The sequence below is a fragment of the Corvus hawaiiensis genome, chromosome 9 (genome assembly GCF_020740725.1).
Source record: "Corvus hawaiiensis isolate bCorHaw1 chromosome 9, bCorHaw1.pri.cur, whole genome shotgun sequence".
NCBI classification, from domain to species: Eukaryota; Metazoa; Chordata; class Aves; order Passeriformes; family Corvidae; genus Corvus; species Corvus hawaiiensis.
In genome coordinates this window covers 30,758,304-30,785,940 of record NC_063221.1, presented here as the reverse complement: position 1 = coordinate 30,785,940, position 27,637 = coordinate 30,758,304, and the positions used below count along the sequence as shown (strand labels likewise).

The window sequence follows — 27,637 nt, the reverse complement described above, 5'->3', positions numbered from 1 at the left end:
CCGAGCATTTCAGTGCTATTCTCTGGATACCTGGCTGGTGTTGGAAGAAAAGATCTTACCTAAGAACAAATGCAATCTCAGGCAATATTTAAAGATTAGATTATCCTTCATTGCAAATAGCTCATTTGTTTACTATCACATTGCTTTATTCTTGCTATGCCTCCTTCTACCATGAAAATGCTGAATATTCAGTTTAGATTCCCAGCAGCTTTTTATTTTAGTCTAAAAACATTTACCTAACACATTCTTAACAAGCAAAGTGAAGAAAATTCAGCCATCTGTCTCTGCATTACAATAACAGTTATGGAAGAGCAGATTATTCTATACAGCAAGAAATTTAATGCTACAAATTCTTATACTTCAAGCACTGTGTGCTCCAGCCAGTTTTGTATATAAGAATGTTGAGCACTGACACACACAGAAGCAATGATTTATAAGCAAACACAAACCAAAACATTTTAAAGATATTAAATGCATTCAATATTCCAATCATGCTATATGTCCATGCTTCAAACTGAAGGGAAAAAAAAAAAAAAAAGATCTCTGCTATTATTGTCTCTCTCCAGCACTTCACTAGTTCTAAATTATCACTAAAAATGCTTAAAAATGACTTGCTGGAAACAAACACGATATAGAGATAGATGTGAATCCTTACCTGGGAAACCCCCTTGTACCATTGCTATACCAGCATGTACTCAGGAAATCTGCATTCCTGACAAACATTCAGGGCTGTAAGCAGCTCAAATCCTCATCACACACAGGCTCAGGGCTTGTCTTCCTTCTGACGACCTTGGGCCTATTTTCCTGAGATTTTTCTCTCCTTAAGGGCAAACCGTCTGTCTGTTTCTATTACGAGATGCCATCAATTATATTAATTTCGGGCTGCCCACAAGCTCCCAGTTACATCTGCCAGCAGAGGAGAGCTGCCTATGGAAGTATGCAGGGAGCAGCAGATCCCTGGATTCCCACATCTGACCCACGGATGCTCCCAGCTGCTGTTTGTGCTCTGCCAGCATCCGAATGACATCTCTATCCCCAAACACGAGTCACCCCCAGCGTGGCTGTGTGGCTGGCAGCTGCAGGTACCTTCCTGCTTAATGACCCACTGCATGGCAAAGGAGCAGTTAATAATGTTATTTATCTGAGCATCCTTTTTCCTGCGAGCTACTGGGGTTAAAAATTAATTTCTCTCACACAAACGGCTTCATTAAATCTGTTATTCCCCAACGCTGCAAATCTTGCAGTTTCCCAACACTGATATGTGTTCGTGGCATAGGGTTTGCTTGGTTTGTTTGGGGTTTTTTTTAATGTCAGAAAACAAAACCAATCTGTCATTATAAGCATAAAAAGGCTCAAACTTCATCATAACTTGTATTTTGCTGAAACCCCAAACAAGCAATATTAGTTTCGCTGCAATGAATGCTGAACTGAAACACTGAAAAGACTCAAAATCCTTCATTTAGTAATTAAAAAAAGCAAAGATAAAATCTCTCTCTGAATTTATAAACATACTCAGTTATTTTGGGAAGTCCTACTAATTCTCTCTTCCAAAAGCTACATTTAAAACAACTCAAAATACTCAGTTATTTCGTTAATATCATTAATTTGTTCATTTTCAAAGTTCATTGTCCTTCCTTTAGAATATGTCTCACAGCACACACACAGCCATCTGTTCAGTGCATTATGTCAAGCACACAGTAAAAACCACAAGAAGTCCCAGCTGCAATTTTACTATTACTTCATCAAAAATGTAATTTCCTCTCGCAATACTTCATCAGATGATAACTGTGCGTGTGATTCACAAAGGGAGCGAAGAAACCAGCCCGACAACAAAACCCCAAACGAACCCACCACCTCAAGCTGCAGTGACACCAACTCCCTCATCCCTCCCCGTGTGGCACAGCAGCTTTGTGGCTCTGCCCAGCATGTTCTGGATCTGATATTAGGGCTGGTTACAAACCCCACGCATTTGAGCTAATTATGGGTCAGAACAAGAATGGGAAAAGAAGATTAGCAGCACAGAGTCACATTAAATAGAGATTAACACAGAGCAGAAAAATGAAAGTGTCTGCTCTATTTGTCTAATCCTGGCTCTTGCCTGATCTAGGGAAATCCACCGTATTAAAAACACTTGGTACTATATTTAAGAACATTAAATCTTGCAATTACTACTTTTGCAGTATTTTATTTTCATAAAGCTTGAAGCCTTTCTCCAAGCTACATCTTCCCCTCTGAGCATCATCTCTGTTTGCTGTTGATTGCAGTGACATCTATTGGAGAGGCAGCGCTTGGCTACACGAGCTGCCTCCACTGAAGATCAACATTTTCAGCTGATCCCCTCCCCAAAATGAAAAGTAGAAGTTAGGATTGATTTTCCTTTGTTTTAGCACAACTTTGCATAAACCAGACTCTAAACAGTGAGACACCCAGGAGCTGTGAGTGGGTTGGCTTTTATTTAGTCATTTGTTAATAATCCTGGCATTTTCCCAAAATGCTGATCATCACGTTCCCATCCTCGCCCACAGCAGTGCACAGACACTTCCAGAGATCCTGTTTCTGCCCAGCCCATGTACTTGACCATACCTTCCTCAAAGTCTCAACTGAACTCGATTCCTTTTACTTCCATCTTTTATTTTTAATGAAATCACTGTGCTCTCACTGATCACAGACATCACTGGCACCTGGATGCTGCTAAAGACCTCAGGTGTGTTAAGAGCTGCTCAATCCCAACCCAACCCTCCTGCACCCACAGATTTATCACAACGGGGAATCACAGAACCATGGAACAGTTTGGGTTGGAAGGGACCTCAAAGCTCATCCAGCCCTGCCCAACCTGGCCTTGGATACTTCCAGGCATGGGGGATCCACAACTTCTCCATGCCAGGGCCTCCCCACCCTCTGAGTCAAGAATGCACAGTCAAAATACCAGGGAAGTTTTAAAATCTCTTGCTTTAGCAGAGAAACCACTGTTCCTCAAAAAGCATCTTAGGAAGATAAATCATTATGCTTTCTTACAGCTTCATTGATTTCTACATTATCTAGAGACAAAATAAAAGGAAGGAGGCATTATTATCCCCTTATTAGATACAGTTAAATATCCTTGCAGACAGGAAGTCTGAGCACAGCAGTAGCTTAGTCCATTATCTAAGCCACCTTCCACAAATTTTTTATTAACCATCTATTTTTATTATTTTAGACTCATTTGAAACCAACCGGATCGATCTCAGTCAACTAACTGACAAAAGATTTCACTAAAAATATAGCAGCAGTTGGAATGAAGGATTTCAAGTTCTTTTGCCAGTTGTCTTTTCAGTTTTCCTAGAATGGTTTTTCAGCTCCCTCCTATCTAATTTATGTTTGCTGCAACTCGGTCACAAAAGCATATCCAAATTGTACAGCTAGGAATTCCCCCAAGGAAAACCTCACGAAACATTCCATTACAAACTGCTCTGCCCATCCATTTCCTCTGCTTCTTTTTACTACCAACCCCTCATTATGGCAATAAGCCACCACGGGGTGCACATAAGTCCATTAGCAGGTTCTTAGAGCACACCTCCAGCCATCCCCACTCCAGGGAAACACACCAGTGCCTATTGATGCCGTCTGCAGCACAGCTGCCCATGAGCACAAATAGCTCCTTTGTGTGCTCTCCCCTCCTTTTACTTGTTTTGATTAAAAAAAAAAGGCAAAAAAAAATCCCATTCACAACCCGGTGTTTTTCAGATTTGGGATGTCTAAAAAAAAAAAAACCTCTTTCTCCAAAACAGCCTCTGCCACGGGCAAGTGTGGGAAGGGAAAACTCCAAACCTGTGTTGTAATGTTTCAGGTCTGGAGGATGAAGCATTTTGAAAGCCCCTTTTGCAACAGGATGGACACACTGCAAGTTGTGCAAAACTGTTTTCATGCATAAACTGAAAGCTTTGAAACAGCAACCTCAAAGCAAAGAGAAAACAAAACCCACACATAGGTTCAGAGCTGGGTACTGATAAAAGATTTGGCAGTGCCACTAGAAGAAGAAATAAACCAAGAGGAAATACAACTTTCAATTCGCCTTCAAAGTCTAGCAAAAGCTACCTAGGAACTTAGGAAATTATGCTGGAAGTAGTGGTGGCATGAAACATAAAGGTGAAGCAGATCTGAAACTGAGGGTCTTGGGTGCAAGAAGTCACATTTGAAAAAAAAACCAAACCAAACAGCTGGAACTTTAGACTTCTTAAACCACAGAAACATGGAGGACATGTCTGGAGTTTCTCTAAACCAAAAACTACCTCACAGTTCTGTTCCCAACAAGGATTTGCCCTCTTAAGATCAAAAGCAACACTTGGAAAGAAAAGGGAGAACATCTACAAGAAATGACTGTTTGTTCCAACAGGTCAGCAAGGAGAGCTCCAGCTTCAGCAGTGGGAAAGCAGAAATAAAAAGGAGCATTGCCAAAAGGCAAGTGGGTTTAGACCCCACAGGGGAAATTCAGTCAATACCAAAAGGTTATGCAGCCACTTTAAAGGGAAAACAGACAAAACATGGAGACTCTGAGGCAATATGGATGGGACAGAAAGGAAAGGAAAATTCTCCAAGTATGGAAGGAAGACTAACAATGCTCGACTTTCATTTTCAGTCTGGGGAATGATGGAGGATGTGGAGACAAAAGATGAGAGGAAGGGTTGAAAAGCAAGGACAAAAAATGTCAAGAGGGGCAAGTAAAGTATTTCTGGAGTTTGAAAGAAATTGATGGGCAGGTTCCTGGCACTGCAGCTGCATTAATAAGAATGCTAAAAAATAAAATAAAGTAAAATCCATCAGGAGCACAACCAGAGGACAGATTTAACAGCTGTCCCACCTCAAAATGCCCTCTAAAGCTTTCCATGCTGTGACAGAGATTGAGAACTACAGGGAGCAAATAAAGGAGAGGTAATGATGTGAATTTACCTGGGCTGACACCACATCTTCCTTTTAAGATACCTTATCTTCTAAATAAGGAGGGCAATAAATCCAGCTCACCTGTTGATTTATTATTAGTTAAGGTTAAAAACCCAGTAGAATTAGCTGGATAAGTGGGTAAGGAACAGAGCAATGTGGACATACAAATGGGCAGTTAAGAAAGACAAGTTCTTGCCTGGGTTGGGATTTCTGGGAAAGGTGCTCAAGAATCAGGACAGAAGTTATGAGCATCAAGTAGTTCACAAAAACAATACTGTACTGGAATTTGCAGAGAAAATTTTGTTTTTCAAATGATCACAGAACAGGGACTCTGTAAAGGCCCATTCCACAGCTGCCAAGATGCTTAATGTCATCAAGTACAGAGGGATCACTTCTAACATGCTTTTCACTGCAAGGGTTGAGGCACAAACTTAGTTGAAGCTTCTTTAGCCTGTTTCTATTTTTTAAGAAACAGAATGAGGTGAGGAAGAATATATCTCTTCCAAGATTCATGGAAAAGATGGCCACTGCAAAACATTCAGTCAGTAAAAAGGGGAGAGAGAAGGAGATTCCCCTGAACAGATCTGTGTGCTGCTGCCAAGTCTGGTAGGATTGATGAATTTAATATCAGCAGTAGCTTTACCTTTTCAGCTTCCAGACTCAGCCAGCAATATCATTAGGGATGGCAGGACAGCTAAAAAATGACCAAGCCCATGAATAAGGAATTACTTCTGTGCAAAGTATTAACTTAGGCCCAGCAAGCACTTGGATTGAGGCATATCCTAATTAGATAACTCAGGTGTCAGCCTACTTATCACACTTATCCTTGAACTGGGAATTAGAGCTTTAATAACGAGCTGGAATTAGTTTGTTACAATTTGAGGTTTACAGAGTCGGTTTGAGAGCTCAAGATGATGAGAAAATCACTGTAGCAAAAAAATACAAACTAAACCCCAACAAAAGCCCACACAGAATACAGAATGTTACAGGGATGGACATTAAATATCATCTCATTCCACCCCCTGCTCCAGGCAGGGACACTTTCCTGTAGACCAGGCTGGTCAAGGCCTCATCCCACCTTATACTGATTTGGTACAAAAGAGCATAAAGATAAAAGGTAACTGATTTTAGAAAGTAATTTAGGACTCCTAATTGTAAGTTCAGTATTCCTAAATATTTTACTGCAAGATAAGATATGGATAATAATATTCCATTTAACCAAAGTTGTAATTAACCAAAGTTGTAATTCAAAAGCAGCTGGAATCTAAATCATGCTGCCAGAAGCTCTCCACTGGCACTGCTTCCTACTCCTTAGGCCCCTGCTCTTCCAACAGAGTGAGTATCACCACAAACCACTGCCAAACCCAAATGGGACAACCTCAGAACCTTTCCCATGAAGAGTGCTACAAAACCAGAAGCAGAGCACCGAAACAACAAATCAGCAGATTTTTCTTTTTAAAGGAAACCATCTTGCTTGAACAGCCTTGCCTGGGATCAGCAGCAGGTTTTCTGGACAAGGACTTTGCACCAGTGGTCCTCAACCCGCAACTGCTCGACTACCACTGCAGTTAGAGCAGTAAAACAGAACATCTCCTGTCACTGCTGACATCTCTGCCCAAGCAACTCCTCCAGACACGGCTTAGATGTTCTGGGACTGAAAACAAACAGAGCTCTTCCTGTATCTCCTCAGAAGAGCTGAGCCCTGGGCGCCTGGCTGAGGAGAAGAACTATCTAAGTTACAAACCACGCTGAGGATTGGTGCTGTGGCCACACTGAGCACCACTTCCCACAAGCAATAAATGGCTTATCCCCACCTGATTGTGTCCCACAAGTGCGATCTGACATAATGATCGGAGCACTACTCACTCTCTGCACAAGCATCCTCATCCTCCTCTTCATCCAGGGCAGCCTCCTCTGCATGATGCCTTTCGAGTGCTCTGTAAGGAGGTGGCAGCTTCATGGGAGGTGGAGCCCCATATTTTCTCTGATGGATTCAAAGACAAAGAGTTACATGTTTTGTAACCTCTGAGCACACGAAAAGAAATCCCATTGTCTGTTGCACTGACTGTGCACAGGCACAGCACTTAATTACAATGCTAAATTCTGCAGCAAAGGCTTTATGTGCAAGAAAGCAGAGCAAGAAGTGACACTGAACATCAAGAAAAAGAAACCAAAACACAACTGTGCATGCACATTTACTTGTTGACAAAAATACTTGCGTATTGTCATAAACGTCAAAGTGTGAACATTAATCAAGGGTTAAAAACAAACATTAAATTATACTCTGTTTCTTATTAGACTCCATAACAAAACTGTCTGGTGCTGATAAACGTCAATCTCTTTAAAATATAAAATAAGAACTGAATCCTCTTAGTCCATACATGAATATTCAACCATCACAGTCCATCCGTACTTCGGCATAAATTTAATAAAGATTTTGAGTGATATCTCCCAATAAAATTCTATTACCTCACATAAATACAGGCAGCTCCTATAATGATGCATATAGCGGCGCATGGCAGGAATACAGAGCAGGCTGGAGTCTGCTGGAGGCACTGGCTCAGCTCAGCAATTGGTTTTACAGCTCCAAGGAGCTGGGTCCTGCCTTGGTTTGCACCAACGACGACTCCACTAAATGATGCTCAGCTGCATCCCTTGCAAGCCCACTATTAATAGCAGGATGCATTTTAGAGAGGAAACACCAGGGAGGAGATGCCATTAGAGCACCCAGAATTCCCGTAATTAATTCCTTCTGTGGCTGGGAAATATGACACAACACCCAAACACACCAAGCCCAGGATAATGTGGGGTTTTTTCAGTGTGTGCAATGAAAGCTGAACCTGCGTATTGATTTTTAGATTCTTGAAGCTGAATTTGTAGAGAGTGGTGGAAGTAGTGAGCTGCAATATGTGGAAAATTTTGTGAGGTAAAGATATCTGTCATCTCATCCATTTAAAAAACATAACAGGAAAGTGCTGCACTGAACACAGAGTACAATAATGAATGGAATTAATTCAATCTACCAGTAGCAAAAGTGTACAGTGAGAGCACTTGGAAGCACAACAGCTGCTTTCTAAAAGCATACAGCACACTTAATGTGCCTCCCACTTTTTTCTTGAAGCCAACACAGACAGAACAGTGCAAAATCCAGATGATCCAGGAAGCAAGGGAGGACTTGGGTTCTACTTTACTGAGCAGGTAAAGATGGAAAATCTGCAGCCTCTCTCTCAGCTGCCTATGACAAATGAGTCACTTTATTATCGCTGTAATTTAGCAATAACTTACAGTCTAAATGTTGACCCTTTGGCTTTTTAAGACCTTAAACATTTGCTAGAAAGTCTGTGTGAAATTACACGAGGCACCCAGGCTTACCCAGCAGTTTTCTATGGCTCAGAGGGACAAATACCTCTCGTTCCTCCTGTCCCACTGAAAAGCCAGATGAGAAAATTGTGCCTGGCTACTCCATTACACCACGTTCTTGTATTAACACGGAGGCAAAAGCACAGCTTACACAGCCAACCAGCAAAATAATGTTGTCATCTGGTTTGTTCACTATTGTTTTAAGTGGTTTTATATAAATTAAAGTGATCATTTTGAAACAAACAGATCAATAGAGGAGGATAAACGCCATCAAATCAGAGAAAACCTTCAGCATTTGAAAAGATACAGGAAAAGGCAGATTTTCCAGCTGGATGTGGCTGCTTTCAAACCAAACTCTTTTGTGACTCTCTGAAGACTGGACTAGAAATATCACTGATTCCCCACAGGGATGTGGACTAATAATCCACTAATAGCAACTCTTTCCAACTCCGAGACGGCCCCACAGAAGTGCAGTGCGACTGCTTTGTGAGCCCACGTTCAAAGCCAAAAAGGAGCTACATATTTATGCACTGAAGCTCCTCTATATTCCACCCACCAGTTTATAGCAGCAATAGATGAAAAAGGTCTGAAAAAGATTAGGCTCCCACTTTAACCTCGGAACGCTGCAGAACGCGACACACCGGAGTGCTGCAGATTAAAGGCAGCACGTTGCCAGAGGATGAGAGCTTTTGAGATTGGAAATACAGATGAAAAAAAACACAAGAAAAGGGGATTGTAAGTGCTTCATTGGAAGTATTATCCTCTGGCATGAAAGCATGTCTTCAACACCTTTTCTGATAACTGAGCCTCGCTGCTCCTGTCCCCGACAGGATCTGAAAGGAGTCTCACAAAAACTTTTGGAGGCAGGAGGGTCCTCTCAGGTACCCAACAAACACCAGAGTGCTGAGTAGGATCAAATGAAAACTTCATCCTATTTGTAGTTAAACTGCACCAGGCAAAATTTATTGTCTACATTAATTCTGTCTCTGCTGCTGCTGCTCTCACACCCTCAAACTACCTGAACTACACTCCTCAGTCAGGGCAAATCCCACAGGAGAACACCAAGGCCATGAGAGTGATACAGACGAAAATGAAAAATTAAAATTTTCCCTTATTGCAGCCATTAAAACAAATTCCCTGTTTTCTTCCAAACAGACTTTTTCTCCTTTAAAGCTGCTGTGAAGTGATTTAGAAGTCACTGTGCAGTAACTGCTTCACAATTAGCTGAGCAGCCACAGATCCCTCGGTCATTTCCTCCTTTTACACAGCCATGGGAAATGCAGGAGACTCTGTGGATTTAATCAGCCCATAAGGTGATTTTACTGCATTTCAGGCAGCCTTGCATCAAGGATATTATTTGTGTACATGTTGCCATTTCTCTGTTTCTGCTGAACAAAGGGAATCAATTTGCCTCCACATGGAGCAAAACAGGTACTTCAGACAGATGACAGTGAGGAGCTGTGCTAAGTACAGGGTTTCAGCACCCAGCAGACACCCACAGAATATATGTCAGAATATTTGGCAGAAATTTGGCAAAAAATCATAGAATCAAAGATATTTCAACAAAACACTTCAAATTTAATTTCAGACTTCGGAGGAAGCTTATCATAGAGTTAGAATACATGCTATTATACCATTTGATTTAGTAAAACCTGGGTATAGCACTGAATGGAATAAATACCTTATCACTCTTATTTTCTTTGTCTGCATCCTGATCTTTGCTGACTTTGATTCCCTTAGGCTGGGCAGGAGAAACCACCTGAAAAACAATGTACATTACACACATCAGACAGAGCATTATAGCTGCAAAACAAACATCCAAAATCAGTTCCTGACAACAACAAAGCTCCCCAGTGCACTCTGCATTTTGTCCCATGTAGAAAGGCATTGCAGTGCAGTCTATAAATTACATTCTTTCACTGAATCTACGGAATTACATTCTTACATCAAAAGTACACAGAAGTTGGGGGGTTCTGTGTGTACTTTGGGCAGGTAGAATTGTATGCCTGCTCTTACTAAGGCTTTAAAAAGTTTCTTGCCTTGGCCTCGAAGATGAGGAGATGCCTCAAATCTCTTGTAAATTAAACTTGCTCCCAGGTAACTGTTCCAGGTCCCTCTGGTGACACATTTTACAAGGAGCTGCTGGTGTGAACCTGACTGATTTTAATTACACCTTTGTTTCTCTGGATATAAACTCAGAGTTTATTTTTAGATTATGAAATATGGACAAATGAAAATGCACAGGGTCAGACTCTTATTACCCAGGTGGGAGAGCTGAATGAACACCTAGTCAACAGATTTACATCTACTCCATGTAAATCAGAGAAATGAGGTTTCCAATCAGGCCAGAGAAGTAATCAATCAATCAATTGGTCTGTAACTGACTGAAAGGATCCATCCTTGGGCACAAAAATTGGTAGGACTGCCTGAAAGGAATTTAGCCAAGTTTAAAATAAGATTTACACATTATATGTTACACATTACTAAGTTTTGGAATAAAAATAGAAATAAACTTACTTTTGGTACATTAGCCAAGCCCTGGACTACAAACACCACAGGATTTCCTGCATTCTTGATGGCTTCCACTGCTTCCTCGTGGGTGGCATTTTGTAGGTCTACCCCAGAAACCTGACAAACAATGTTTATTTTTGTTAGGTACAGAGTCATTACAAGGCATCAGACACACTTGCAGAAGATTAGTGTATCTGAGGAAGGCATCAAAACCAGTCAAGAGGAATTATTTGTAAAGTACTTTTTGATGATGGTTTAAAGAAAAGTGCACTATTTAGTATTCACAATTAAAAGATGGCCATATGTTGCCCAAAACAATTCTAGATAAAAACATAAGGAATGAGACTGTCAGAGTGTTACATAATGTTAGATCTAACTCTTTCAGATTTTACCTGTTTGTAAATCAAACCTGAACAGCACTATCAGCTTGGCACCTCAGATTCTGAAGTATTAATTTGGAGAAAAATGAGTAAAAAAAGCAACCAGAGGTAAGAGGCAGGAATGACATTTTCTCCCCTCCAGCACCTGCCAGAATCAGGGATTTATCCCAAACACTGGTTATCAGTTAACTACTCTAAATCCACACACACAAAATAACAGCCCATAATTCAGTATGAACAGTCTCTGTTCTTGTATGTATTAAATTTATGCTTATAGATATGCTATAACTTATTCCTCATTTATATGGGAAGAGGACACTCCTATTTTTTTCACTTCTCCCTCAGACACCAGGACACATCTTTTCTTAAATACACAGGAGAATGTTAAAAGAGCTCCATAGTCAGACCTTAAAAAAAGAAACACCACCAGAGATTTCTTTTGGTTTTCAAAACACAGTGTTGTCAATACTTCATGAAGTGGTGGCAGTATTTTGTTCCTCTCTCCACCCAAAGCTGTTTGAGTCAATTTTTATTTCTTAGACTAAAAAGGAAGTTTTATCTCCATTTACCTCAAGTATTTTATCTCCAGTTTTTAAAGCCCTTGTTCTTCCTGCTGGGCTGTCTTCCAAAACTTGTTTGATAAAGATCCCTTTAAGTTCTTCTCCATTCTTCAGGCGCTTTATGACAGTTTGTCCACCAACAATACTGATTCCAAGAGACACGTGAGGGTCTCTGAAGATCTCAACACTGAGAAAAACACGTTTTAACAGTTTCAAACAGGTTTTTTTTTAAACTACAAATGCAAAGCCTTAAATCAATGTAAGCTCCTGGTCTTTCAAGAAGATTTAACATAGTAAAGAGATAAAGTCAGAAGCCTGAGAATGCTCTGAACAGAGTTGAGTTTTCACCCTGAGCAGATCTCACCCCACAAAAAGAACAAAATTCTGCTGCCAATCCATGCCCACTGGGCAGAGGCTTTTATTTCAGAGGAAGTCAGATCTTCAAGTAAACACTCATCCTCTTTCAGCCTGAGCAAAGTGTCTGGGAATGGGAAGCCCTGCAAGTGGCACACTAGACAAATAATGAAGTATTTCATACAACTTTCTGAACACTGACTTCAGCACACATTCATCACCTCAAGCAGGAACTTTCTGATCATATTTTACTCGGGACCATAAAAACAATTCACCTAAAAATGTTAACAATACAACAAGGATGTGGCTAAAACTTGGCCTGGCAATTTGGAATTCTGCCATGGGGTTTAGCAGGGAACCCGTGGAAAGGGAGACAGCACAGCACTATGTGCATTGTTCACACCTAATAGTTATTAAATGAGCAAGAACTTGTAGGTCATCCACAACCTAAACCAGCCAAGCTTCCCCAAGTCAGCTGTATAAATAGAAGGCATAATTCTGCTGCACATCTGTTAAAAATTCCCTGTCTTCAGGAAAGCCCAAGGTACACAGGTACCCTAAAGTTATTGGCAGAGGAGGAGAGGAAAAAAAAACCACCCAACAAGAACTAATCTGGTTCACAGAAAAGAAGACATAAGGTAAGTGGGAAGGAATAATGAAATCACATGAACATACGTCCGTGGTGGTCCCCAGTGGCTGAAGTTTGGAGTTTCTTCTCCTTCTCCTTCTTCTCTCTCGGGTAATTCACTAATTTGGGGCAGAGGGGAGGGGAGGAATAAAAAATAAAAGAGGCATCACCCATGCCAGGTCACAATTCCTCACATACTTTGTATCTGGCAGCAAGACAGCAACACCTTCTCACACTGCCCAGTTTAAAGCAAATGTACAGAGTCAACAGACCAGACAGGAATTTTTGTATTTAGGTTTAAATGTACTTAAGGAATGCTCCAGAAATAAACATGATGGGCAGACCAAATTTATAAGCTGCTCTGTGATACACAAATCTGCACTGCATTTACTCATTTGAAATGACTATTTAAGCAATTAACATTTACTTTCTGATAAATATGCCGTGATGCTTGGAGAGGGATATAAACATGCCAAAACCAGTAAGCAGATCATGATCCAAGTGAGAGAACAGATCCTGTGTGTTCCATTAAATCCTACAGAATAATCCTCTCACCTTATTGTTGAGCTGCTTTCCCTCTGAGAGAAGACTGCAGATGAAATTAGGGAAGTACTGAGGATTGGAATCACCAGGCCCCGAAAGCTCCAATACCCACTGACCCCAAATTGGTGGGGAAAGACTGGGACAGATAAGGCAAATATCCACACCCAGTGCCAGCTCAAGGTTCCTCAGCACCACAGGCAGGACTAAAGCTTCCTGCAGAGGCCTGAGAGCCCTGGCTGAACTGCTCTTCCCAAAAGGAAGAACAAAGGAAAGGGAAAACCAAGAGGAGAGCTCCTTAAGGAGCCATGAGTAAAGGCTACATCCCTCACTGTGGAGTTAAGTGAAGGGGTGGCAGAGCCATTTGCACATTTCTGTTCCAATACTCAGGGGAGGAAACATGGGAAGTTTTAATGTTTTAAGCCAAACTTCGTCTCCTGGGGTAGAAGTTACAGATCTGGCTCTATGTCTATCTGAGCATTCCACAGAGCCTTAATGATGATTCAGCTGAGTTAAGCAAGAGGACAGCTAAGGCCATTAACTGAATGTCTTTCAAAACCTGAACTCTTCCTCCATACCTGCATGATGCTGTTCTAGGCTGAGCTAAGGTGGTTACTCTCTCAGATTCCTTGTTGGAAAAAACATAATTCTCCTCTTTTAGTGCTTCCTTTTCAATAGCTTCCAAATCAACAGTAAGCCCAGGTCCTCTGGAGTCACTCTGAAGCTTTGCCCCTGAAGAAGAAAAGGGGTAGATGTGAACTTTTGCTTCCTCCATCCAGACACCCTTGGAATGAAACCCTTTATCCCACCAGGTTCCAGATGTGCTCAAGGCCAGGCTGGACAAGGCTTGGAGCTCCTTCCTCCTGAGCAGGGAGTGCTACTTCAGGCAGGTTGATAAATTTATTTCCCTGATGAATCTACCAAACTCTAACCATGCATCTCTGGCCATCTGACAAGGAGCAGCTTTGCTCCTGAGCACAGATCACAAACCCAAGATATGGGGCAATTATCTACCACAGGGAGTTGTGCTAAAGTCACCTCCAGTGCCTGTCACTTTATTTCTATATTTATTTATCACTGACCAGATTTGGAGGAGGAAGCAAGATTATAAAGCTGAAATGTACTTAGAGCCAGACTGCCCTGAGCCTGCAGCAATCTTCATTTGAATATTTTATCATTCAGAAGTGTTTGCGTTTTGGTAAAAAATTTAGATATATAAATATGAAATTATGAGATAAAGGAAAACCTTCTTACAAACCTAAATCCATCTCAGTTTTCACTCCTGACTGGGTTGGTTCAGTATCAAATATGTCTTTTTGGTAGCTGCTGTGTGCTGTGGTTCCAGAAAAGTGTGACCTTACAGTAGCATTCTCTTCACACTTCACAGAGGAGAAAAGAAGTAATTAAAGTTAGAAAGCAATGGTATTAACTTACACAGGGGTATTTGACAGGAACATTAATTTTTACAGCAAAGATACACATTTTCTCAGCTACATTCATATTTATTCAGGTAACTATGAAATACTAACTGCTCATTTAAATACTAACTGCTCATTTATGCACTGCATTAAGAAGAGGCATGAAAAATGTTGTATGCAATTGAAATATAAAGCAACTGTATCTTTCTCCTCACCTGTAATTCAGACAAAAATTTCTTTACTCTTGCTCATTTGGTTTTTATAAGTAACAAATGTATAAATTTAATATTGTGCACTCTTGTCAGTAGAAACTTCATTTTATCTGTTTACACACACTACTTAAGGGGACAAGCCAAACAAAACCTGAAATTCTCTGTGGCTGTGATGTTAAATCCTTTTCTGCTCCATTTTTTTTCATATAAAAGCACACACACCTCAGACGCTGGTGCATGGGAGGCTGATAATATAACTTTTTTTATGGTAAGGGGATGAACAAAGAATCAGAAAAAAAAATAATTCTCAGAATACTGGAGAAAGATGTATAAATAAGAGTTTTGCAATTTACCTGAAGCTGTCTCCTCCTACTCCTTTATCCATCAGCATCCTTGCCATAATTCCTTGCACCACATCAGTTTTTGCTCAACTACACAACCTGGCTGAAGGAACTGATTTGGGTTTAAAAAATGAGAAGAGGGAACTTCTTTCACTGAAGACCCTGGACTATCAAACCCATGAAGTGACATTCTGCTGCTACTGACATGCCCCATATCAGCACAGCTTCCAAAAAAAACACCCAACCCCACAAGTCAGAGATGGGTAAAAAGACAAATTCAGGATGCCTGTAAATACACCAACCACATATCTTGCTCCAGCAGGTAAATATACAGACAATAAGTAACCTAAAAACCCTTCCAAAATGTACAAAAGGATAGACTGGTGTCTGCTAGAGGTACCCAAGTAAATAAATTAGTTAAGTTGCAGTAATTAAAACACTAGAGAGAGTACTCAGGGTTTAGTTTTGGAGTCTGCCCTGAGGGATCTGTGCTTAGCATGGAGACCAGCACAGCATTCCTTACCATTTGATCTTTACTGAATGCATATTCCAGGGACTCTTTGGGACTTAGGCTAACACTGGATCTTAAATCTTGTATTTCAGCAGTCTCCAGTTGCTTTGCCCATCGTTCTGTATCCAGGTTCTTGTCTGAAGTTGCCTTCTCTCCACCTGATGCATCACATTTCAGGAAGTCTGAATCCTCTTCATACTCCTCATCCACCAACATTTCCCGTTCCTCGCCCACATCCTCTGCTCTGGGTTTCAGAAATTCACACATCTCCCAGGACTCCTTCCCATACTCATCATCCTTCTGAGGAAGCTGAAATGATCTTCCCAAGTCCAAATGGGGTTCATCAACAAACTCTTCTTTAAAAGGTGCCTCATCTCTGAAACCCTGCAAAGATCATTAAAGGAAGAGAGATTTCACACCATGTTTCCTCCCAACTCTTTTAAAGCTATGCTTTATTTTTTGCCCATGTTAAAAGTGCATCCTGATATTTAAAGTGAAAAGTCTTCTACCTTTTGCGTTTTCTACAAGAAAATAGACTCTCTGACTTATGATTTTAACAGCAAAAGTAGACAGTGCAATTATTTTTTTTTAATATAAAGAAATTTAAGTTGCACAGCTAAGATACTGCTGCAGCCATTTGGAAAAACCAATCTGGACTGAAGTTAGGGAATGAAATTATTAATGAACACTAAAAGAACCACAGGAAAAAGTACATATAAATCTAGTTAAAGTACCTCTGTGCTTCAGACATATCTGCTGTTGCTTTATGAATGCATGAACATTTCTTAAAACACTATCAGCTAAATAAACAGCCCAAGAGTTTGCTTATGCAACAGTGTCAGCAACTTAAAAACCCCAAATCCCCCCCAAATAAAAGCCATACTTGCTTTTCCCTATCTTGGATATTCCATCCAACTTTTAACCCAGAGTGGAGGGGAAATGGATGACCCACATACCCCCAAAAAAAGGATATAAATAACTGCTCATTACCTTCCTGTTTTAAAGAGAACAGAGCTCACCTTTCCACCAAATTCAAACCACAGAGCAACAAACCAAAACAACAAACAACAAAACTGAAGGAAAAGGTATTAAAACCCACTGTGAAAGATCTCACTCAACAGTTCTTTTCCTGGGATTCGTCACGTGCTTCCCCAACTTCCAACAACTCCTGTTTCTCCCAGATGGAATGGGGTGCTATTCATTGGCTCACAGTGAGGCCGCAGAGATTTTATGCCCTCTACTTATTCCAGAATTTGCCACACACTGAGAGCTTTTCCCCTCTTTTCTTCAGGCCACCAAGCCTCTGTGGCCCGGAGAACCCTCAAACCCAATTTCAAAGCCCTGAACTCCCAGACTCCGAAACCAATGGACAGATTCAGGGCTCCTTCCACAAAATGTTTTTGTTCCTGCTTCCTGCCCCTTCCCAGACTCCCCATGGCACTGCACCATTTCTGACCTTCGGTGTCAGAATCCTGTTTTGTTACATTTGTACAAATACAGAGGGAAAGCCCCCAGACACTGCCAAGATGTTTGTATAATTCAAGTGAGAGGCAGGAGAGAAAACAAGAGAGAGGCAGGAGCATAAGGAAACAATGCAGTCAATAGCTGGCACGAAAGCAGAACACCAGCAATCTAGAAATTAGCCCATTTTATTAATTTAACTAGCATTAAATGTCCCTTTAATCCATTCGATCCGTGTACCTGATCTCACAAAACACCCAGGCTGAAGAGATCCTAATTCTCTCCATTTTCACTTCATTTCCCTTGGCTCCTGCAGCATCGTTCTCCCAACACTTCCCCAAGTGCACGGCACCTAAATCAGCTGGCTCTGCTCAGAACCACACAGGGTTTGTGTCCCTGATCCAGCAGCTTGCTCTGTGTCATCCCTGACTGCTGCACTGCAGCACCAGACGCCACCGGTGGCACAGGGAATGCTGCAAACGTGACACTGAAGTCCACGGTGGCAGCAAATAAAATCCTCAAGTTCCTTCATTTTGGGGTTGAAATTTTGCTTGCCAGGGCCTCAGAGTGGGAGCCATCAGAACACACCACTCCTGGCACCTGTGTGAGCAGGTAAGGTAATAAATGGATGGGAGTTTTAGCTACTACCAAAGCTGTCACACATGAGGTGAAACAAAATGCAAGTCAATTCCTCTGCGGGTGTTTTGTCCAAATTGATCGCTCCAGTTTCAGGACTTTAAGATAAAATATTTTCTTTAAAAGTACTTAATGACATTGGTTTTATTTAGGAAGTGGAAAACCAATCTGAGCTGGCAGAGGACTGATTCTCTGCAACCCTTCCCACACACCCAGAAAACAAGAAACGCCATTTTACACTGCGAAAATCAGTAAATATCATTTATCATCATCCAGGCTGATTTCTTCACAGTATACCCACATCTACCCCATAATACTGCTCCTTTTTGTGCTTCTAATCTACCCTTTCAGCATTAAAAATAGGTTTGCATCCAGAGACAGGTACACATGTTTAGCTACACGAAAATCTGGAATTTATTTTTCTTCCTGTGTTGCAGTTCTGGATGATCCTTTATGTATTGTATTTTTTGGTCTAAAAAGAATACATTTACCAGCATGAATTTTGCAAAGCACTCGAGAACAGATGAAAGTTCAAAGATACCCACATCTCTCTAGCTCTGCACTGGTGAGAACTGCAATATTATTGCCTATTACCCTGGTATCTGAGTTTCTCACTATCTTTACTGCCACATCCTCCTACAATAAACAGAATTATTTCTCAGATAGTAAGAAAGAAGATAGTTGAGGCAAGAGTAAAGAAATCACTCCAGAGAACATCAGAAGGCTACAGAAGGCTATGAAGAAGAAAATATTTCAAGAGTGCCTTGTACTCTAAACTACTTTTTTGTTTTGCTTCATGATAATTAAAAGCATTCTGCTTCCATTCTTTACTTTCTCTGCAAAGCTGATCCCACCACTTCTGACCAATAATAACAACACAGCATTCCTATTTCATATCCAAGGTAACCCAAGGTATTTTAATGACTTAATAAATTTGATAAGGCAGTCTGGGAACTGCATTGCTAAGTGCTCCCTGCTCACGATGCACTTGGCATACAGTTTGCTGTTAGAGGCTTTTTCAGAGGGAATCCAATACTTTCAGTCTTATCTGAAAAACATACCGTATTTTTTACTTTAAAACATAATTTCCTGTCTGTATAAACTTGAGTTGAACCAAAAAAGTAACCAAATACCTGTGGTGCTTCAAGTATTACTGAGAAATTGGTGTTATCTATTGGCTCTGGAGACCCAGGGCTGCTTTTGATGCTGTTAGTATCCACACCGTGCATGTTCTCCTCCTCTCTGCTTTCTCCCTAAAACAGGTAATCCCAACAATGAGTCAGGAAAATGACAAAAAGAATCCCCACATTTTTCAATAAATTAAAAGGGAGAAGGAGAATCAGCCATTAGAGACAGGGAAAGGTTACAGAATTATAACAATACAAAGCCATAAATAGAGAGGATGAAGTCAACAGCTTTTATTCTTTGAAGATACTGGTTCGGATGTGCTAAAACCTCAAGAGATGTGTAGGAAAGAAAGGCAAATACAAGGATATGAACATCGAAATAGCAATTTTTAGAAAAGAGAAGAATGTATTTAACAGCTTTCCTACATTCCTATTTCACAACTCCTTTACCACTTTGAATTACAAGCACTTTCTATTAACTGGGGCTTTAATTAATTTTGCCTGGGTGCCCTTGATGAACAATACTGTAGCATTCCCCAGTAAACTACTGTTCCAAAGCCCTGATTCGAAAAAGGAAATTCTGCTTGAATTTATAGTCTTGACTTCAAACAGAGTAAGTTTCTTTGATGTCAAAGCTCAAGCAAGCACTTAGCAGTGTCTCAGAGAGAAATGGGCACCAGCACACATTTAACTTGGTTGCTGAATTGCTGGCACCATGTTACACCTGTGCACAGTGCACATGGATTTGCCCAGGCACATCTCCCAGTTCCACGTGGGTGTGCTTTAAGGAGGAACTTGAGGGTGCTGGTTTTCCAGTCAGACCTTTTGGACACTGAGCTGCTCATTTGCCAGAATTTCTGGACCTGTCAAGGCACAGCAACTCAGTTGTTTCCCAAATGCACACATACCCTACCCTGAATTCTCCCCACAAACACAACAACCCCCTCTACACATGCCATAGGAGCAAATAAGAAAAGAAGTAGTTAAAATCAGTTCTTACCACCAAAGGCTTGCAGATTCCAAGGGAAACTGTACCTGGGGGCACAGATTTTAACACTTCCACTGCCTCTGCCAAGGTGGCACCATCCAAGTATTTCTCATTCACGAACACCAAGCGGTCACCCGGCAAAATCTGCCCCCCGCGCTCGGCCACTCCACCTGCCACCAGGGAGCTGATCACAATGGCTGTTCCTGCTGGATCCAAGGGATCCTGGGGGGAAAAATTAAAAAAAAACACCCCACAAGTGAAGGCCTTGAAAGATGATGTTTGTTTGGAGTGCGTAAAGAGCACTCAAGCACGTTCATCCTCTAATGCTACAGAAATGAAGCCTGCTGAGACGTTCAAAAAACACTGTCTGCTAACTCTGCCAAGGCTTACAGTTTGCAAAAAGGAAGATATTCCATCATTTGCCTAATCCATTAAGAAATGTTAAGATCTGAAAGGTGACCGATACCCTGCCTGCCCTCTCCTTACACACACAGACACAGCCAGGCCAACCTGCAAATAGAACAACAACACTGGCAGCCTTCCACCAGCCTCCATCCAGCCTGGGACGTGCTAATGTCACAGAAAATAACCACTCTGCACGTCACCCGAGGGCTTCAGAGCAGCAAAAAAGATGGTAAAAATCATTGCAACGTCAGAAGTTTAATTCAAAATATTAAGTTCAAATGAAACCCCCAAATCTTGAAGAGATAGCAGTTGATGTGTGCTGTGTTACTGTAGCATTTCTGCTTTGTCAAATCCACGTGACAACTTCTAAAAGACATTTTCTCCTCCTTAACAGGGTACAGGAGACAGCAACAGAAGAGTAACTAAGATGATTACTGAGAACAAGGAACACTGTAGTGGTGGATACAGAGAGTGTGAAGCACAACAATATTATACACATTGTAAACTGATGCAAAGATACTCACTTCACTTACTCCTTTACCCAGTACTGGCCTTTCCTTTGTGTCCTGTACCACTTCTATCATGCCTTCACTCATTAAAAAAATTATCCTCAATCCAATGAAAATATAAATTATTTTATGGTGGCAGAAAGAGACACAAAACAACTGTGTGGGTTTTTAATTTTTTAAAATTTTTGTTTCCTCGTTTGTTTTCCTAAGATTGCAAATAGCCTTTCTCCCCCTTGGTAAGGGCTGATAAAGTTCAGAAATGCTCCTTGCATGCACTGGCTCTCCAAATGCATAATCATGGGCTGTTTTTCCCTCAGGACTTGCATCTTATTTGGGGCATGGGAGGGATAAAAAAAAGGGCAAAATTCAAATCACAAAGACCACCGTGAATTCAGCACCTCAGTGTTAATTTGAAAACAGGAATGCTTTTTAAACTCTTTATTTTTATATGACTATACACTGCTTTCCGAGGGCACATGTTTTTTAAGGTATGTGCAAACATATGAGGCAATGCCTGTAATATCTGTAAAAGGCTGAAATTAGAGAAGTGAAATTAGAGTTCAGCAGGAAGAGCCAAGCTGGAGCTGGATTCAAGTAAATAAAGATTAGCAACAATTCTCTCCCGTTCTACTGCTTGATCCTGCTCTTTTATAATCTTACGATTTTACAATTTATCCGCAGTGCACACAAGAGGTTTTCTCATGAGTGTCATGTCTTGGCAGCCAAGCCCAGCAGGCTCCCTGTGTTTGCCTCCTGTGCCAAGGTGCTCGTGCTGCCCGAGTGTCTGTGCCCAAACCTGCTGCACCTGGTGCTGAGGGGAGGATTCCCTGTGCTTTCAACAGCCATGAGCCGCATCCCCTCGGGAGATTTTCAGGAACAGACCAAAGAGCAGGAAGCTCAGAAGAATCCAAAGGGATTCCAGGATGGACCAAAAAAACCAGCTTTGCTTTAAGTGTTGAACGTAGATAATTGAAGTTATCGTTGCTCTTTGTTCAGGGTTGGCTTTGCCTGCCCTTGCCAGCAAACCCCTGTGCCCAACCAGCCCAACGACCCTGGAACCAACACAGACTTCTGAGATGGTTTTAATCTGGGGGTTTGCTCCACTGCAAATTAGATATAACCTTCTGGACATCTCTGCACACCCAGGATCCTGCCCAGACAGCCACTTTGCAGCAAAGCAGGCACAGTTCACACTGGGGAGGCTTTGCTGGAGAACGAAACCAGCAAGTTTTCCTATCATGGGCTCATCTCGCCGTAGCAAGGGAGGTTTATGCTGGTTCCCTGAATGGGTGAATGCTCTCTCAGCAAAACTACACCTTTGCTGACACAACAGCTTTTATAATATGACTTTTGCTGGCTTAGCTATATTGATAAAAAATGAACAAAACAAACCCAGCACTCACCCCCACCCATGCAGATAAGCTGACAAAATTCTGTGAGTGAATGACTGGCCCAGTAATTACAGTGCTGGCTGAGGATGGGGGAGAACCAGGTTCAAACCCCTGCTCTGCTTGATCCAAAGCTGCTCTTTTTTGGGTTCTGGTCTAGAACCACTTAAGCAGGACATGGGAATCTCACCATTAGCTGCTTCTATGCAGGGTCAGTGGCCTAACTACCACATTTCTGATGAGAAACAGCCCTGTTTCAACTCACCACTGAAATAAAAACAGTTTTGCTCAATAAATCACCATGTTTTGGTAAGAGATAATTTAGCTGAAAGAAGTGTTCCAAGCAACTTTAGTCCTCCTTCTAAAAAGGAAGAGAGGTCCTGCAAAGAAACAGATCCTAGGCAAAGAAGTTTTGAGGACAATGTGGTTACTTTCCCTCCTTCACAACACACACGAACACAAGCCATGCACTGGAATTGCTTCATGAAGAGCAGCAGAAATCTTAAAAAAGGGGTCCATGCTAAAAACTATTGTCCAGGAGAGCAGAAAACAATTCCACTGCTGATTTCAAGCAGAGGGAGCTGTTGTACAGGGAGAGAAGAGCGGGATGAACTGCACAGTGAGAGCTCAGCCAGCAGCACCAGCAGCGCTCAAAACCTCAGAGTTCACCAGTGGCTGAACCACGATGCGACTGCCACGAGAAATGCAACAAAAGCTGCACAAGAAGGCACAGACCCACTGAATTTCAAGGTGTAATCACGCATCCATATTTCCTCTGTGATTTAATATTCTATCACAACGGTGGATTGCACTGTGCTTTCCTCATCTAAACCAAAGGATCACTGTGATTTTTTGAAGCCTTGCCTTATGATTTACCCTCGACCCCAAGCACACCCTAAAGAAACACCTGCCAAAACAAGACAGCAAACACCAAATTCACTGAATTCACATTTTCTAAATGGTGAGTGCAACTGCACCATGAGGGCTGTTGCCTTGTTTTTAAAAGAAAGCAGTGCTTGCAGCAGGATGAAAACCAGATCGTTGCCTTCTATACTAAGTGGCAAAGGTATAGTTTGTATACAGTCAGTATAGTTAAAAGGCAAGTTCACTCCCACAGTGGGATTTCGGGGCTGCCTCCATGTTAACAGACCAGCTAGAACCATTCCAAGTTACTAAAGAGCACCAGTGTGACTGTACACCTACCCTGAGGCTCTAGACTCATTTTACTTGGCTCATGTTAAGCCAGATAATAGTGATTTTTAGTCACCAGCAGGCAGGACCAGATTTCAGCCTCTGCTTTAAAGTGAGGGCTCATTTACTGGGATGGACTTTGCAAGCTGGGGAGAAACTCCTTCCTCAAACCCAGAAGTGATACAATTTCAATATTTCAAGAAATTATCACATGGCTTTGTATCAGAGCACAAGGAGAGTGCAATGGGCAATCCCATGCAAACTGGCCATCTTAAAATGAGAATGAATCATACAAACATTAAGATTGGAAAAAACCTCCAAGACGGTCATGAACAAGCCTTGGCACAATTAAGAGGAGCTTTCACCTTTCCTGAAGGATTCCTTTACACCAATGAATCATTTATGAACAATGGGGAAAGGAACTGGACTGCAAAGTAGGGCCATGAGGAGACAAACCCCCTTAACTCACGAGCACTGACACAAGCTCTTTTTTAAGACAGGAATTACATGTGAGAACTTTTGCCACTTGTGTAAACGCTGAGAGCTGCCCCCTGCCATGCAGCAGCAGCAGCCCAGGACAGTGGCCTCCAGGTAACCCTTTGAGGAACTCGTGTGCTGTAGCTGGTGTCCTTCCCTTTGTGCCCAAGCCAGCCACAGAGTCTATGAACTTGTTTAAAATAGCCACAATTTATTCATTCTTAGCACACCATATATTTAACTATGTTGAACCATAGGTTTTCCCTTCTACCCCCGCCCCTCATCAAAATCCACAAATGTTTCCTGGAGTCCAGGTGTCAAATTTTTCTCCTTATTTTCAGAGCCTCATTTGTTCTGGATTCATTTAGCAGTGGAGAGTCAGGCAGGGGCCACTGCAGTTGCTGCCTCTGGGATCTCTGGGTTAGGAGCAGTATGAAATCTCTTAAAAACCTGAGCTCTGCTAAAATGTTAAGAGCCCCAGGAGCAGGGAGTTAAGAGAGTCCTACGTGCAACGCTGGAGCTGCAACTTTATTGTGGCTTCGATTGCCACGGGCACCAAACATCCACACTCACAGGGCCTTAGGAAGCAAATCTGGAGGCAGAACCAGTGCAGCTGACCTCTGTCCATCCTGCTGGGAAATTAAAGTGATAAACCAGGCTGCCTGTTCCCTTGTCCCTCCCGAAAGGTGGGGTGTGCAGCAGCCAAGAGAGGGCACTCCAGGCCAGCCCAGCTCCCACCACCGCAGGCATTCCCTGCTCTGACAACCCACCCCATCCACCCAGCCAGCCCCAGCAGACCCTCCCTGCGCCGAGGATGAGGAGCACTGAAACTACGACTCTATTGGATGGGAGCAGCTCTCACGTTTGCCGGGGTTTTGTTTGTGTTTTGCTTTTTTAAAGGCTCATATGAAAATGTAAGACAAAGCTGCGGGTGACTGACATTCCCTGTGCAAAGTCACTCTCACTTAGTTACAGGCTATATTAGTTTTGGCATCACTTGAGATCTAAATCCAGCTAGCCTGACTTCCTAGAATATTTCAGCTTTCTTCAAGCAACAAACTGCCTGCTGCCACAAAAACACACATCCAAAATAGCATGGCAAAGGATCCCAAAAGAAACAGTTTGAAACTTTTTTCCCCCTGTACCATTTTTTGATTTATCTGAACATTTTTACAAGTGCCAATTTGTATACTGCAGGTTTCTGTGAGGGAGCCAAAACAAACGCGTTGGAGCTCAGAGGTCAGAGCAGCCCAGCTTCATTACATTTTGCATGGGACCACTTCCAGGTCTAACACACATATCCATATTTAAAACTCTTCAGTGATTCAGATACCAGGCTGGAAGACTCTTAGACACAACACTTTTGATGCTGTACAAGGAAAAGACACCCGCCAACAACGAAAAGAACCAGAGGCATTTTATGTTTGTCTCACTATTATGTAGAACAAAGGTAGAAGTGCACGAGTAATGTACCTATATGCTCGGTGCTGTGCAATTACTCAAAATACTCATTTGTGCTCTCATTTTGTGAAGTGCCTGTCATTCCCTTTGCAGAGCCACCCTCCACAGTGGCACCAACAATGCCAATGGGATGCAAGAATCAGGACTGACAAGCACCCTGCAGTCTTTTCAAAGCACAAAGTGCCTCCCAACAACAGACAGGGAAGAGAGGGAGAGCCAGCTGTGAGTGAGGTTTGATTCCCTCCTTAAGGTGGCCTCACTTTAGGGTTAAGACTCAAGGTCCAAATCTTCTGTTCACTCACTCCAACAAGTTTACAGCAGTTGGCTGTAGGAACTGCCAAAGGCACTCTAGAGCCTGGAAAAACATCCCTGAGAAAGTGCTCAACTGGTTTTCGTTAGATCCACTGCATCGGAGTGAAATCCGAAGCATTTCAGACCTGTTTCTGCCTCTTCCACTCTGGTTGCAGTCAGCAGGACTGCACAGGAAGGAGCTTACACAACGCACAGCCTCTGGCTGTACCAAAGAAATAAACTGCAGGCTGATGTGCTGAAGCAACACAAACTTAAATACAGAGCAGTATTCAAGAAGGAACGGTGAACTTTGCTGTGATGTAAGGCAAAGCACTGGAAATAAAACATTACTATTTATTGATCTGCAGTGAGGGAATAAAGCAATGAATTTCAGAAGCTCTGGTGTGCAGCCGGCATTAATCAAAACTGTTGTGGGAAATGTCAGCAAAGAAACAGGAATTCGCAGGGAAGGGAAAAAAAACCAGAAACAAACCACACAGAGCCCCACCCAAAGGAGGAGAGGGAACAGCAAAATAAGAGGAGGAGGTGGCACAATGGGTTTCCCACACCAGGCTTTCATCATCTGGGATCTGAAATCGTATCAACCTTCCCCAGCAAGAACGAACACGGTGGCCGGCAGTGACTCAGAGCCACGTGGGTCTGGCAGGGCAGGAGAGCACAGCGAAGTCCCCACCCCTCTGCTGTGGACCAGGGACCCCAGGGAAAAGACCTCACACACTACTGCTCTTCCCAAACAAAAAAATCAAAGATAGGCACCAGCTCTGGGCGTTTTCAGTGTCACTGTGCAGTGGACTCAGGTGCCTGTCGCTATCTTTTAATTTATCAAACTTCTCAATCCATCTAAGGTTTTATCCGCCTTTCATAGTTGCTCTCGACAGAGCTAAAGTCACAGGGATTACATTCATTAGACTCTCTTAGTATCTTAGACTTTCAGACTTTGCAGCTCCAGAAAATACACACTGAGTGCTGACTACAGGGAAAAGCCATAGAGATAAGAAAAAAAAAAAAAAACCTGAACTCCTAAGGAAGTGGAGGAAAGCCACTGTGTGATGAGATAAAGAAGAGATAGAGATGTGTGGGAAAGAAGAAAAAAAATACCAACAAGCCAAGGAAAAAAGTATAAATGGTATCACCTACACAGCCTGCACTCAGTGGGCCTTAACACAGGTTGTGGGTTTGATCAGCTTTCAGATTCAAAGAATTCCTGAACTAAAGATCCAACCAGAGAGCCCAGCAGCACTTCCACCAGTGAGGTGAGCTGGCCTCAGCACTGGTCAAAGCCTGTGGAAGTGCAGGATGTGTTTTCACACAAACCAGAGCTCTCCTCTGCATGGAAACCTTGCTTCACGAACAGCAAACACATGAATTATGGAAGACTTGCTGCAGAAGAAGCTGCAAAATAAAAGTGGGCACACAGGACAGGTTGGGTTTTACGCAACAAGGATCCGCACACAGTGACTTGGCCCAAAGGCTCACAGAATCTCCAGCCTGGGTTGGGTTGAAAGGGAACTTAAGGATCATCTCACTGCACCCCCTGCCATGGGCAGGGACACCTTCCACTGTCCCAGGTTGCTCAAAGCTCCATCCAGTCTAGCCTTGAACACTTCCAGGGATGCGGAACAGGGTAGACGGGGAGCAGACAGAAGGGTTGGCAGAAAGGTTGCAGAGAATTTTAGGGTTACAGCGAATCACATTGCAAACAGACAGAAAATTCCTAGTGGGACAATACTCCTTGGATTTGGGGAGCAGCATCTTCCAGCAGGGTGAGGTACTAAGAAAACAGAACACCTCAAAACTTCCGTGAGTTTTCAGGATACTTCATGCTTATCCATCAGCACCAACATACACCTCAAATCTCATCATTTCAGAACAGATTTGGAGCTCTCTGGGCTGAGCTCTTCCACACCCACTGCTCCATCATCTCCACATGCCCACTGCCAGGCCAGCACA

At 42.2% G+C, this 27,637-nt stretch overlaps 1 protein-coding gene across 4 annotated transcripts in view; it reads right to left on the bottom strand.

Annotated features, from left to right (window-relative positions):
* PATJ (PATJ crumbs cell polarity complex component) overlaps positions 1-27,637 on the bottom strand; it is a 140,715-nt gene that overhangs the window by 71,132 nt on the left and 41,946 nt on the right. For all 4 annotated transcript variants that reach the window (XM_048312764.1, XM_048312761.1, XM_048312763.1 and 1 more), the window contains exons 17-26: positions 19,957-20,166; positions 18,963-19,082; positions 15,745-16,116; positions 14,509-14,629; positions 13,829-13,982; positions 12,758-12,829; positions 11,738-11,915; positions 10,795-10,905; positions 9,959-10,036; positions 6,784-6,901 (exon numbers count right to left, since the gene is read on the bottom strand). In XM_048312764.1, the coding sequence (XP_048168721.1) occupies positions 6,784-6,901; positions 9,959-10,036; positions 10,795-10,905; positions 11,738-11,915; positions 12,758-12,829; positions 13,829-13,982; positions 14,509-14,629; positions 15,745-16,116; positions 18,963-19,082; positions 19,957-20,166 (1,534 nt within the window). The remainder of the gene's footprint in view (positions 1-6,783; positions 6,902-9,958; positions 10,037-10,794; positions 10,906-11,737; positions 11,916-12,757; positions 12,830-13,828; positions 13,983-14,508; positions 14,630-15,744; positions 16,117-18,962; positions 19,083-19,956; positions 20,167-27,637) is intronic.